At 41.5% G+C, this 14695-nt stretch overlaps 2 protein-coding genes across 2 annotated transcripts in view; one reads left to right on the plus strand and one right to left on the minus strand.

Annotated features, from left to right (window-relative positions):
* The first annotated feature begins 1307 nt into the window (after positions 1–1307).
* Positions 1308–6133, plus strand: NIPSNAP3A (nipsnap homolog 3A). The gene is made up of 5 exons (XM_009286249.2): positions 1308–1516; positions 3464–3625; positions 5152–5301; positions 5689–5775; positions 5886–6133. Exons 1-5 carry the CDS (start codon positions 1393–1395, stop codon positions 5960–5962), a joined length of 600 nt encoding a protein of 199 aa, XP_009284524.1. The 5' UTR covers positions 1308–1392; the 3' UTR covers positions 5963–6133.
* A 2865-nt stretch (positions 6134–8998) lies between these two features.
* ABCA1 (ATP binding cassette subfamily A member 1) overlaps positions 8999–14695 on the minus strand; it is an 80059-nt gene continuing 74362 nt past the window's right edge. The window contains exons 45-49 of the mRNA XM_009286260.1: positions 13989–14123; positions 13124–13227; positions 12904–12996; positions 12479–12722; positions 8999–12274 (exon numbers count right to left, since the gene is read on the minus strand). Of these exons, the coding sequence (XP_009284535.1) occupies positions 12134–12274; positions 12479–12722; positions 12904–12996; positions 13124–13227; positions 13989–14123 (717 nt within the window). The 3' untranslated portion in view covers positions 8999–12133. The remainder of the gene's footprint in view (positions 12275–12478; positions 12723–12903; positions 12997–13123; positions 13228–13988; positions 14124–14695) is intronic.

Here is a 14695-nt window from a genome sequence, read left to right on the forward strand (position 1 = left end):
TTGCCCCCGGAGCTGGGCGGGCGCTGCCCGCCAGGGCGGGGGCTGTCGTTGTCGCGACATCCTCTTTAAGGGGCCTGTGTGCAAGCATGGGCGCGCCTCGTGCTGAGTGTCGGCCCCGGGTCTTCTCCAGAATCGTGCGACATGTTCTTTGGACGGGAGAGGTGGTCCAGCAGCGCTGCGGTACTTGCTTGAGTGGCAGGAAACATCTAGGCTCGTCTTTTCCTGCAGAAATTCGGCATTGGATGGGTCACTGACAGCCGACTGCTGTCATGATTGCTCACCATAAGTGTAGGATTACCGTTCGTTCAGGATCCTGTGGGGATTTAGAGACTAAATGCTAAAAGAAGCTGTGACACATGACAACCAAAACTAGGTGTGTGATACTCCAACGAGTCATTAGGAAACAAGACCTTTGGCCTTGGCCATCTGTATTTTGTGGCTAGAGCCACAAAATAAAAAAATGAAAAAAGTGGTGTGCTTGCCTGCTGATGCTCGTGACGTAAGTCATGTCCAAAATCCATCCTGCAGCCACCACCTCTGTGCAAATACGGGCTACGGCCAAAGATTTGGTTTGGCCTTAGTTTTTCTAGTTTTATTTGAGAGGTCAATAGCATGTTCCAGGTTCTAGTTGCAAAAGTAAGCGTATTCTGGGACTTCCAAAGGGTTTTATGTTATATGAATAGAAAACCTGTTCTTGACCAGCCTTTGGGAAGCAGCCAGTGAAGGGCAAGGATGCAGACTTCAGCAGTCTTGTGCTGGACGGAATCAGTCTTTTCCCAAGCGTTGGTATCTTTTTATTTCTTTTGCCAACAGTATGTAATTTGCTAATACTGATGTAAGATTGTAATTAGAAAACAGACTGCAGTAGCGTGAGTTGTTCGGGTAAGGGCAACGCAGGCAGATGTTGATGTTGCCTCTGCTTTGGTGGCATCAGCAGCCTCACCTTTGAATAATGTGTTTAGCCAACTCTCTTTTTATTGCTTTGACTTTTTGCATCCTGCTGCTGGCTTCCTGAGGAAGGGGTATGAGAAAAGGAAAACCCTGCTTTGTTATGGGCTAATAATTAAACAATTGAGTGCGACAAATAAAAGACACATCACGGTCTGTTGCACTGCCAAAAGGAGTTGCAAGGAGAAAAAAAAGTCACAAGATACTTTTGTAGTGGAGCTCACAAAGTACTCCCTCTCCAAGCCCCCGGTGAAAAAAATCGCATCTATAGCATCTCACTTAAAAAAAGTCTAGAAATTAGAAGATAATTTTCTGGCTTGCAAATTAGTTTTAGTTATTTTTCTTAACATTTTCTCTCAGGTACTCGCATCCCTTGCTACGGGGCCCAGACAAAATAATGGCATTTTCTACGAAATTCGCACATATGATATTAAGCCATCGAAGATGAAGGAGTTTATAGAAGTGGTCAACAAGTACTTTCACCTTCGCACAGGCCACTCGGAGTTGGTGGGATTCTGGTCTGCGGAGCTGGGAGCGATGAATAAAGTTGTCCACGTTTGGAAGTATGGTACGCTCAGCATCCCTTTGCGCTGCTCTGCTCTCTCTGTGCTCCCTGTCTCCTAGGCAAGAAGGCGAGGAGAATGCTTACCCGGCTTTTATTTTTTGCTCTTACTGTAACAAAGTGTCCGAAAAAAATTTGTTCCTGTGCTGATTACTGAAAAGAACACTGCAGAGCCTGTCAGGACAATTTTGACATGTTTGCATGAGAGAATTACAACTGTTCTTAAACAGCAATCTCTGCTAAGAACAGGTATAATAGAGGAGTTGCGGCAGAGTGCTTTGTTCATGGTAAATATTTTTAATTTAGGGCCAATTCCTGAACAACAAATGTCTTCAGAATTTCAAAATGGGTGGAAAAAAGGTTGAGACCTCCTTAATAACATAATACATTTGAGTGCAGACAATCTATATGCAGCCTGCGTATGTTTATATGCATGTATAATTGTTCTCAAATTTTAGTTCAGGGTAACAGTCGCTCCCCTAAGAAAAATGAGCACACAGTCTGCATGCTTAAACTCCTTCTGCAGCTGGACTGTGCTGAAGTGGGAAGCCACTCTACTAGCCCCAACTTCCCAAGTGCAAGAAGCGTTTCATTGCTGCTTCAGCCTTGGTACAACAGGCTTCTGTGCAGTATAATCAACTTCTTATGTTGTTGGAGTCGGTGCTGACCTGGAAGGTGCTGGTGAGCCAAGAAAAGCTACAATTATGCGAGAAACTAGGTGTGCTGGCTGTGCTCTTTGTGGAGCCCAAGGGAAGTTGATACTTGGGTTATGGAGAGGTGGGAATGCACAGAGGTATCATTTCTTTGTATACCTGCTGCAGTCCAGGGTATATTTGTATGCTGAGACAGAGAATTTTGTTTCTGAAGTCCTCAGTCTGCTCGTTGAAATCCAGCATGTTCACAGTACCTGTTTAGAACAGAGTCACCCCTTTTGTCCTGGCGAGGTGAAAGGACCAGCCATCTGTCGACGGGAATATTATGAGTTTATGTGCCTCTGTGGTTAATAAATTGTCCTGCTTCTCAGAACTCTTTAGCCTTGTTCTTTCTCTAAAAAAAAAACCAACCCATTTTTAATAACCTGTGAGAAATACTTAAAATGGAAAACTAAGGAAAAAAACTTACCATTTTTATTTGTTTCCTAATGGTGTTCACATGTGTAAGGTACAACATCCTTTCTCCTTGATTCATCAGACCCCTACTTATATCTTTTTAGTAGTTAAAGATAATTGGTATATTTTTCTCTTGGTCTGAAGATACTGATATTTCTCAAGGTTCTTCCCATTCTCAGATGCTGGATTTTTCTCTTGTATTATTGAAAGCGGTCTGCATAAACATACTGCTTAAGATGCCACTGCAGCCTAACCACTTGAAATTCAGACACTCTTAATTCAGTGGATTTGTTTTTAATTAAAAAAAAAGAAGAAAAGGTTTAGATTTTGGGCATTTAATAACTTTTTATGTAGCTGAATAAGAAGCCATTACTTCTACACTTGTAATTTTAATGTAATTTTATATAAGCCAAAACTCATGTTTTTCTTAATTTTCTCTTGGTAGGCTAATATTCCTTTGAATTTTCTTTTCCACTTCACTTCCTTATTCACTGTGCTTTCTCCAAATCTCCTTATCCTTGGTAACTGTTGCCACAACGAGTAGTCCCTGCAGATGCCATATATGAATCTTTCTTAACAGTAACATCGCTTAATGTATTTTAACTTTTTAATAAACTTTCTTGGAAAATTTTGTTTGGCTTGAAACCATTTAAATCTGAGAGCTAAAGCAAAGATTTTTGCAGAATTTAAATTTATGCTTCAAGCTAATACACTGTTTAAAAATATCAATTTCAAACTTACATAAATGTAGCTTGCCTCCTTGTAATTATACATTTTGATTGAGTCTGATGTGACATTAAGAGCATTTTTTCATAGGGTTTTTTTTTTTCTTCCTTTCTTACAGATAATTTTGCTCACAGAACAGCAGTCCGGCATGCACTAGCCAATGACAAAGACTGGCAGGGAAAATTCATCTCCCCAGCTCTCCCCTTGATAGAAAAGCAGCACAATGAGGTTGCTTACCTGGTGCCCTGGTGTCAACTTGGGAAGCCTCCAAAAGAAGGGGGTGAGCTTATCATCTTCTCTTTTGCTGATTAAAGTTACTGATGCTGACGGACTAACAAAAAATGGCTTAAAGTTTAAACCAGGTATTACATGGTTTTATAACCCTTTATGTAGCAAGTGCAAGTACATACACCCATGTGAAAAAGGTGACATAATGCAGATGAGGGACAAAGTTTTTAAGAAGGATTTTACACTAACATCAGTAACTGACTAGAGCCCTGATCGTTAAGGTTGTAAAGAGGTGTGTGAATTGCTTAAATGAACATGGCAAGCTGTAGCAGTGGTCGGAGCAGTCATCCCGGACTTGCTTTGTCCATCTGTCAGTGAGAGGGCATTTCCTGGAGGCACTAAAGGCAATGATTGTTCTCTTTCACAAGGTTTTTCTCTTTTATCAATTTGCTTTGATGTTACTGCTTCTTTTGCATAATAGTTTTAAGAAAAAACAAAAATAATTCCTACTTTTTAAAGTTACATGCAAGTCAAGCATACTTTGTAACAATCATAGATTAGGTGTAGACATCCTGTCCCCATGTATTCTAACTCTCTCTGTAGCAAATATGGTATTAATAGTATTGACTGTTCCCCAATTTATGAACATTTGCAGACTTTGTTGCATGGAGTGATGTCAAACAGGCCTTGCTTGAGCCCTCAGCAGTAATCTTTGTTCTTTATTTCCCTGTGATTCTGAATTTTATGCTGTTACAATTGAATTTGAAAGCAGTCCAGTTTTTCTCTTAAAACTGGAGAGCTGACTTTTCAAACACTTTGTTCCCATTGTAGTTTATCTCCAGCCCATTGCTGGAGAATGAGACCAGACATACATTGCCATATGGCAAGTGTCTAGCTTTCTTTTAAAGTGTCAGCAATTGTGATCTAGAGTAACTACCTGAATGGAAAGGAGATGGATAACGCGTCTTGTAGCAGGACTGGAGTTTTTCAGCAAATCATGCCATTTGTCTACAAACAAGGGAGATATCGTTTGGCAGAGCAGAGATGCTAAGCTAGTCCCGGTCTGTTGGTTATGCCTTCAGATCTTGCTGTGACCAATTGCCAGGAGTGAAAGGGGTTTATAAAGTCATAAACCGCTTTGATGCCAGAAAACATCACCAGTCTTAGAAAAGACCACCTTGCATTGTTCAATCAGCCATCCAAATCCTGCAAACATGTATGAGTTGTGATTTCTGCAAAGTAGTCTGAATCTCCCCAGATTTCCAGGCAACACTGAAAAATTGCTAAGTTGGGCTTTGCGTGCAGCCTTCTGTTCCTCAGGGTCCCAGTACTTACATTTGCACTTGAACTAGCTCCAGTTAGTGAGCTGCTTGCGTGTGCTCTTGTGAGCCCCTGGCTGCTGTGAGATGTTGTGCACACTGGGATGAAGGGGCAGTTTCATGTCCTGCCGACCCCAAATGGCAGGGAATTGCAGTACTGGTTTCACAATAAATACATCGTGGCCGTGACTCACTGTTTGAGAACCGGCATATTAATCTGTATTTCCTTCCTTGAGGTCATCTTTGTCTTTTCTTCCAGGAGTATATGAATGGGTTACTTTCCAGATGAAGCCTGGTGGGCCAGTGTTGTGGGGCGAAGCGTTTCGTGCTGCAATCAATGCTCACATCAACACAGGCTACACCAAGCTGATTGGTGTTTTCCACACAGAGTATGGATTACTTAACACAGGTACTACTCTATTTCTGAGACAGACTTTGGCATGGGAAGGGGCGGAGGGAGAGGGGCAAGCCCTTGTCCTGGATCAGGATTGGACAGCTTGATGAAAGTGTTGGTGTGGATCACCAAAGTCCTGTAAACAGTCCTTGAGCCCAGCTTTGTTTATTGGGTTATAGGCTTAAGCCAGGTGCTGCTGTCTTAAAAGACACTCAGACCTGATGTTAAAGAGTCAAACCTTTTAAAGGCTCAGCAAAGGATCATCCCACCACTGACTTGCCTGGAGAATTGTTTCTGCTAACTGCAAGGCATCTAACAGGTGAAGACAGACTGCTAGAACTTACAGTACATGTTGTATTGCAGCATAACAGTACTCACCTGACTTTATTTGTACTTTCTCAGTCCACGTGATCTGGTGGAACGAGAGCCCAGATCATCGGGCAGCAGGAAGGCACAGTGCCCATGAAGATGCCAGAGTGGTAGCAGCTGGTAAGAGATGATGAATCCAGAGAACTCACTAGTGTTACCTGCATGCATGCTGAGAAAAGTATTATTTCTCATTGGATTACTGTCTTAATTAAATATGTATTTAATTTCAGTGCGGGACAGTGTCAGATTCTTGGAGTCCCAGCAAAATATGCTCCTGCTCCCTCTGCAATGCTCACCGCTGAAGTAACCTTCTTCTAAATGATGTAACTGATGGCAGAAAGGACAAGATGGAAGTGCTGTCAGCAAGTGCCATCATATGGATCGTCATACCGTCATACCCTGTTCTTCAGTGTACAATAAATAGATGCAAAAGGCTGATTGCTAGCAATGTAAATCAGTAAAATTTTGCACCCTGATAGCAATTGATAAACAGAAGTTTATGTTTTTACATCCCCAGGAAAAAGAACTCAAGCCGTATCACTTATGACATGAACCTGTTGTGGTTTAACCCAGCAGGCAGCTAAACACCACACAGCTGTTCGCTCACTCCCCCCTCCCCAGTGGGATGGGGGAGAGAATTGGAGCAGGGGGCAGGGGGTGATGGAAAGTAAAATTCATGGGTTGAGAGACAGTTTAATAGGACAGAAAAGGAAGGGAAAATAATCATCATGATAAAAGAATATACAAAGCAAGTGATGCACAGTGCAATTGCCCCCCACCCGCCACCTGATGCCCAGCCAGTCCCCAAGCAGCAGCCACCGCCCCTCAGCCAACTCCCCCCAGTTTATGTACTGAACATGACGTCACATGGTGTGGAGTATCCCTTTGGCCAGTTTGGGTCAGCTGTCCCAGCTGTGCCCCCTCCCAGCTTCTTGTGCACCTCCAGCCTTCTCAGTCGGTAGAGCATGGGAAGCTGAAAAGTCCTTGACTAGTGTAAGCACTACCTAGCAACAACTAAAACATCGGTGCGTTATCAACTTTGTTCTCATCCTAAATCCAAAACACAGCACTGTACCAGCTACTGGGAAGAAAATTAACTCTATCCCAGCTGAGACCAGGACAAACCACACTTCACCTATCTTTTATTTTAGCCACTCAGTTCTTAATGCTTTTATGCATAGCTAGATCACTTATCACACCTAGTAAGTGCTCTTTTCCAATGTTACAGCTGAGGGCTGGTATCACTTTCACAACGTACTTTGGTGACTCTTGTAATTATCACATCATGGCTATTGCATACTGGTTTAAGAATTGCCCCTAGGAGGTGCTGCAGTGAAGCTGGTCAGGTAGTGGGTGCCAATAAACTCTGCCACAAGAAGAGCATTTATTCACTATCTTGTTACAGTTCACTTCAGCCCTTTCCTTTTTTGTTCAGTAAACACTTCCTCAGACTTGTGGATTACACACATAATGCTTTGCCTTAGGTATTTTAGTATTTGTTTAGGGTGCCAAAATTGGATTAGCCCTTGTTCAACTGTGTAGTCAAACTCAGCTGATCTACACATGCTTACATTCTTTGAAATACTTTTTGCCAGACTGCTAAGAGCCAGATAAATTTGGGTAAAGCATTTATTTTTAGGGTTTACAGCTCAAGCTCTTACTCTTTTTAAACTTAAATGATAAGCCCATTCTCTAAGTACCACATTAGGCAGGTCCTGCATTTTGATCAACAACAGTCTTGATAATAGTTGCTTTAGAGCCAGTAAGCTAGAGTGAATAGCAGCAGGGCAGAGAGCACATGGGCCGAGAAGTCAAACTTGGGTTTAGTGTACAGTGGTGCAGAGCACCCTCTTCTGCAATTTAAAGGTCACTAACTGGCAGAGCACCTGGGAGGCTTTTCCACACGTTAATCACTGACCTCCAATGAGCAACTGATTTCACATTTCTACTGCATCTTTGTGCAGTCTGCCTAGTGATGACTATTGCTTCTGTAAAGTGCATTAAGATCTCATGGAAAGCACTAAGAAAACAGCTGTAGGCAATTATGCTTACATCCAAGGTGCTGGATCCAATGGGATCCAGATGCTGTAGTAAGGGAGTACAACAGGTCCCAGCTCCTATACCCAAATCTTCATACTCTTCTCCCTCCAAGAGAGGAGTCTTCAGCATTCTCAGGGTGGAACAAACACTACTTCAAAGACCACTGTCTTGTATTTTACAAATCAACTATTTAAGGTATAAATGGCTGATAAACCATCACTACCAAGTTGATTCAGAATGTTGCCTTATGGCAGTTAACGCAAAGGAGGACTTTTTTTTTAAATAACAAAAACATGGGCTGAAAAATGGGACAGGGAATTAATAGGACTTTTTTTTCCACGAATGCAAAAATTAAGTTTTTTTTATTCCAGTAAACAATAAAACGAGAGGTATACTAAAAACAGTATAATTTTTTTTAGTAGAACTATTTCCCTTGTCACCAGCCTTGAGAATAAATACTACTCAGGATGTTAGAGGTGTGCTTTATTCCAAAGTTTGTTGTTTTCTGACAAGAGGTTGATAAATCAAGCACATTACCCAAAGCACCAGCTGGACACTAGATTAAAACAGAAAACCCAGGAAATTTTAATTGGCTTTTCATGTCAGGATGAATTTTCCTGATGAGTGTAACTTCAAGAGTTGGCTGGATTCTGGAACTTAACTGGTTGACAGTGGGACTACAGGCAGTAGAAGGCAAAATTTTAAAATCAGTTTTCCTTTGAGCATCAGACCATTATTCTGCTTTCATTTGCAGACTGCTGTTCAAAATCAACCTAGTATTAACTTGAGTGATCTTCCTTTAATTTGATATTAGCTAAGGATTAGCTAAGTTTAGGGTATTTCAGATTCTTTGTACTCAAACGTAACATTTTGCTTTGTCAGTGAAAACAGGTATAGGGTAGATTTAGCAAAGAGGAAGAACAATTGTCAGTAGTTGCAACTTACCACGTCTCTGTAATGGAAATATTCAGAGGCAGATACCTGACTTGGGATTTAAACATCCAGGTAAGTTTGTTATGCTCTGCAGCTGGATTTGACAGTTACACCAATCACTTTTCTCAGGATTTGCTGGAGACCTTTTTATTTACTAAATTTAGAAGCTTAAAGTAGCACTTGCCTTTCAAATCTTGTGCCACCTCACTTACCTGAAAATAGTATGTACCCACCGCTAATTTGTAGAGATACTGGAACTTGCTTGTACATTATGCATCAAAGTGCACAACAAAACAAAACTGGGCAAAAGAAGAGCTGCTAACAGCACTCCTCAAAAGAACATATGCAAAAATGACACTTTGAAGACCAATGGTGCCACAACAGCTTTATTTTTTACTTAATACAAGGCAATTAGAGTGCCTTTTAATACTTCACATAACAGTTATTAGCAAATACAAATATATATACTTTTTTTTTTGCTTTTAATGAAAATGTCCATTTAAGGATTTAACTTAGAAATTTCAGTTGTGAAATCTCTCTAGATTTTTGCAAAGTTAACAGATATTCCAGTGCAAAAATAGATCCCATTACAGATAGCATAAAGTGCTTGGAATGAAGGACCAACTATAATTCAGGAGGGAAGGATAAGCACAAAGTGGTGGTTTAACCATGGGGAAAATACAACAACTCCTTACTGAAATACAAATATACTACAAAGAGGGATGCAACATGTCAATAGTAATAAAGTTTAAGTTAACACCTCAGTGCAGCTTCATTATCAAGAGTGGTTCATATACTGTATGTGACTCTAGAGTGATTTTTCCCCAACACACACTTAAGAGTAAATTAGTGGCTGTCTGATCTTACTCCATGACAAATCTTCACGTGAGAGTTGTATTATGTTGTCTTGTTTAGTACAAACAAGACAGATCAGAGCTGTGAAATAGTTTCAGTTAACATCCACATTTACTGTAACATGTTATCACAGGTAGCAGACTCTGTATGAGCATGACAGTCACAGGGCAATAGGAATCAAGAATCTCTTTTTGGCGGGCTAAGGAAAGAGGACTATGATGTGACTGTTGTTTCCTACTAAATTAATCATTTACGTGAGCAGTTACAAAGAGCAAACCACAGCCCTTTCAGGACCAAATCTGAATCCTCCTAGAACTCGTTCTAGCTCTACACGCACTAGTTTGGTGCAGTGCAAAACTTAAGCCCTTCACTTCGGTGACTTAATGCTGATTTGTAATAGTGATTTTTAGCAGTGGTAAGCCTTCAATACATGCTACTTGTTTCAATGATACCATAACATACCTGCAGCCTGTTAGAGAGAAGTCAATGGCTGTAGCTCACCTGTTTAGTAATTTTTCTGCAGCTGGAAGTCTGGTGTATTCATCACCCTGTAACTCATCCCCATAGGGTGACGATGCCATAAAGATAATAACAAAGCATGTTTTTAAGTGAGGTATACCAATCCCCATTACACTCCTTTCTTAATCCCCTTAGCAATGTATTATACAGATTAAAAAAAAAAGGTATGAAAAAGGCACTTTAGCAGAGCATGTAGTAAGCTCTTACTTTATCCCAAGGCAGGACACAGCAGGGACTGGGAACTTGTGCTAAATATTTAACTGTTTTTGTATTAAAAATGCTGAATTGGTCATTGTTACCAAGTATACCTGGAAATATGTAATCAACCTTCTTGAGGCTCATGCCAGTCTCTTCACTGTTTGTTGGGCTGCTATGGGCATTCACAGAAGAAAATGGTCCGTGATTGATTCATGGCGGAGTAGCATCAAGAACTAGTGCAGAACCCGTACCAGTATTTAAGGCGGAGGCATGACATACAGGAACAGCCCAGGAACTGCACTTGGGTTCAAACCACATTACTGAACCTATTTCTGAGTGTAAAAGCAAGACAGAGGGGCCCGTAAGTGTATTAATGAGAGCATATTCTCCCATGACTGTTGTAGGATGTGAACAAGAATTGGTTGTTCTTGCCATGTAATATCCCCTCTAATATTATCCTGGCTTTGTAAAACTTTAAAAATTGACTGACGTAACTGTAACACTACTATTTTGAACTACCTTGTTCTTGAAGGGGATTTTTACTGAAGCAGTTTGTCACATGTATAATAAGGGTGTATTCTCCAGTTAGGGATCACCTAATGACTGAAACTACACTGCACAACAGAAGCAGAAACTTACACATTAATCTAATGTTATACCAGTTTCCAAACGGGAAAATTTTAGGTGAACAACTTGCACTAATTGCAGATAGCAGCTGATTGCTAGAGTCTGGAACTTGGTCAGATCATGAATGTAGCTATTGCTGAATGGACAGAATAAGAGCATAGCATTGCAAGCATAATGTAAAGAAATACTGTGGCTACAAAGATCAACTGAAAGCACTTTCAATCCCTAATTATGCTACCTACCTATTTAAAGTCATAAATAAACTGTTAAAAAAAAAAATCTACATCTCATTTCTAGTTTTATCTGGCAAAGCCAGAAATGGCAACATGCTTGTGCTAAGCAATAACTTCAGATGATGGGTACCTTTCTGGTGCAAAGCAGGGGTTAAAGAGCAGATATTACATATCTGAGTGACATCTCATGATTTAGAATTTGCTCTTGGCATTAGCAGCTTGTACAACTACTGAGTTTGCTGCTGTGGTCCAAACCCTAGGTTTGCTTCTCACCCACTTCCCCCTACTAGGTGTTCATGCAGCTGCTGCAGTACCTCAAAGGAGCAGGAGAGTACTTAGCTACACAAAAACCTAGTCAGAATAGGTTATTGGTTTTGATGCTGGTGGGACAATCCTGTGCATTTGCAGGGTTCACAGTTCTGCATATCACCACTTACTGATGGAGATGTATGGATATGACTGCCTGTCTCTTGCCATCCCATCTGCACAGTACTGCTTTGTAGCCCCAGATTTGTCACCAACTGACCTACACCAGTCTAGGAAAAGCAGCTGGTCAGGTAAGTTTTCACAACCTATGGCTACAACACTGGTGGTGACTTTTCTTGCCACTGTCTTGGTGCATTCATTGCCAGCAATGGATGTAGCACCAGGAAATTCCCACTCCTGACATGATTGTTTTAAAGACTAAAACATGCATGTCTAAAATATCTATAAATAACCACTGGCCATGATTCCTCAATGAACTATTTTTGCAGCCCTAGTAAAAACATACTGTACAGGACAAGTTACAGTATGGTTGAAAGCCCACAGCATCTGGTGGGTGCTTTACCACAGCTTCAGAGTTATACTGTAATGAGCTAAGTTCAAGTCTTTCACTTGAGAACAGTACAAGACGACTCCACGAGGCACTGCCCCTGTAAAGGAATTTTGTTTTCATTGCATTGAATTGCATTGCATTGAATGGTTATCAGTACAGTGTCCAGTTTCTCTTCCTCTAGCTTCTTCTTTGGGAGTATCCTATCCCAGGAAAAGGAAGTTCGCATTCTGCTCATCATTTCTTTGCTGAAATGGGCTCACACACAACTTTCTTTTACCTTCTCATCTTGCAGGAAGGAATTAAGGATTGCAATGTCTACCACAGTCTGGTTTTTGTGCAATGACAGGTCCTTAGTGTGGTCGTCGTCGCTTTGGTCCTTAGCAAAATTTACAAATACCTGCAAGAAAAAAGGCCACGTCACACATCACCCTGGATTTTCATTAATTCAGGGCATTTCATACACTGGGCTTCCCGAACTAGTCCTGGGATTCAGTACTCTACTTTGCTGAAATGCCCTTAAAAGATAGGTCCAGTAAATTGGTGGACTTATTCCTACCTCTGCACGAAGCAGCTTTTGGCAGACAGGCTACTAAAAACTTACTTGGTCAAGTGTGGTCTGAGAAACGGAGTAGTCTTCTATGTGGAGTCTCTTTTTGTTCTGGGAGAGAATACTGAATATTCTGGCCAGGGAGGATGGTGAAGAGGGAAGCTGGTACTGCAGCATATTCCGATGCTTTTCCTTCAGGACACTTCCAGGGAAGGCATGCCCAAAGAACTCCTCAACAGGCTTCAGGTCTGGGTTTGCCCCTGCAATTCTCACCACTATGGTGTAACCATCTCCAAACCTATAAACAAGAGGGCCAGCACAGGAGTTGAGTGCCTTTGAAACAGAAGTGCAGCTTAAAATCCAGCAGCATTTCCCATAGCCAGAATAGCAATGGGAATGCTGCATGAGGAATTAAGTCTGACTGTATCTCCCTAAAAATGCAGACAACTCTGTGGTGTAAGTGAAAAGAAAATAGCTACCTGTTCTTTAGATGCTGGACGCTGCCCAGACACCTGAATCGCCCATTGACCATTATTGCCATTCGAGTGCACAGGGCTTCACACTCTTCCATGCTGCAGGCAGAAGTAACTTCATTAGCACTGCAAGGAGCAGCGAAGGGCAAAGCAGCCAAGCAAAGTTTAACATCCAGCCCTGGTAGATGCAAAAGCCAGGGTATGATACAACTGGGCTGCTACTTGCCTGTGAGATGTGAGCACCACTGATCTCCCCTCTTTGATGACACTCAGAGCGCAGTTCCACAAGAAACGACGTGCTTTGGGATCCATCCCTGTTGTTGGCTCATCCTGCAAAACATACAAAAAACAGGTTATGCTGTTACGTTCTACTCACAAATACCTCACCTCTGAAATGACCTGTCCATTCTGATTACGCATACTGGAAAAGCTGAAAATAAACAAGTTTGACTCTCTTTCCAAAATGAGAAAATAATTTATGCTCCAAATTTTAAATTAGCAAACATCTTTTTCAGCACTGGGAAGGACTGCTTATTTTGCAATTATAACATGTTGAAATATCCAGTTCTAAAACAAGCTAAAGTCACTTAGCTTGTTTAAATAGAGCACTAGACTACTTTCTCCTGCACTATGAACTTTAGTAATCCTAAGGTTTGGCCTCAATTTTAATGTAAAGAATCCTAAAATATTTATTTCCGATTTTCATTGAATTATTAAAAACACAGGACTGATTCTCCTGCACAGTAAGATTTGCTTGTATCCAGCAGGAAGGCTGTTATTTTTTTTTGTAGGTATAGAAATCTTTGCAGCAGTACTAAGGTGGTGAAGATGCTACAGAGCTGGCAGTTTGGCATCATGTTCGAGACCCCCCACTTTCCCAGGGATTTTTCAGAAACAGAAGTCTGAAGGCACATTATAGCTTGCACCTACATTTAAATAGGGAATCTTTATTTCTGTGTGCTCTTTGCTCACGTTTAAGTGACTAATGATGTATTTAAACATTAGTTGGCCATAAAATATCTAGTCTTCATTTGAACCTGATTTTTCTGTTTTCCAAGGAAAATGTTAATGAGCAAAGGTTGCAGACTCACCAGGAACACCACAGGTGGCCCTCCAATGAGGGCAATGGCTGTAGAGAGCTTGCGCCTGTTCCCTCCGCTGTAATTCCCAGCATATTTTTCGCCATATTTCACAAGGCCCAGTTTCCGAATTGCCCACTCGCCAACCTACAAGAGACAGCAAACCACCATCTTGAATCAAGCACAGCAACATCTACACAATGAGATTTTCCTTATGAGCTTTGGCTTTAAAAACATTTTTGAGAAGGGCCACTCATCTGAGGATCTAATGGGGCACGGATATGGGTTTTGAAACACCCTGTTCACCTCTAGATCAGGATATATGCAATCCCGCCCCTGGGAGGCCAGAAAAATAAATGGCTGCAGCTTACTGGCCAGTGAGCATGAGTTCAAGATCAGTTGAGCCATGATAACCATCAGTGTAGCGCTCTTGACAGCACCGGCTTTAGCTAGCTTTCCAATTGCTGTGGGCTTGCAGCAGGGACATGGTCGCTACTGACACACAGCAATCCCACTGTGGTGCACCTTAGCCCTTCAGACAGATGGGGAGGATCTGGTTTGTTTTTCAGGAGTGTTACTACTGGTGTCAGTAGACAGGCGTTGTTGCCCTGGGGACTAAAAAGCATTACGGGGAAAAGATTCAGCTACTACTTGGATGATACCCAAAACTGGGTCCTTTTTTATACAGGGCTGGTAGGAACATCACACAGAGGAACTCG

The sequence above is a fragment of the Aptenodytes forsteri genome, unplaced genomic scaffold (assembly GCF_000699145.1).
Source record: "Aptenodytes forsteri isolate BGI_AS27 unplaced genomic scaffold, ASM69914v1 Scaffold412, whole genome shotgun sequence".
NCBI lineage: Eukaryota > Metazoa > Chordata > Aves > Sphenisciformes > Spheniscidae > Aptenodytes > Aptenodytes forsteri.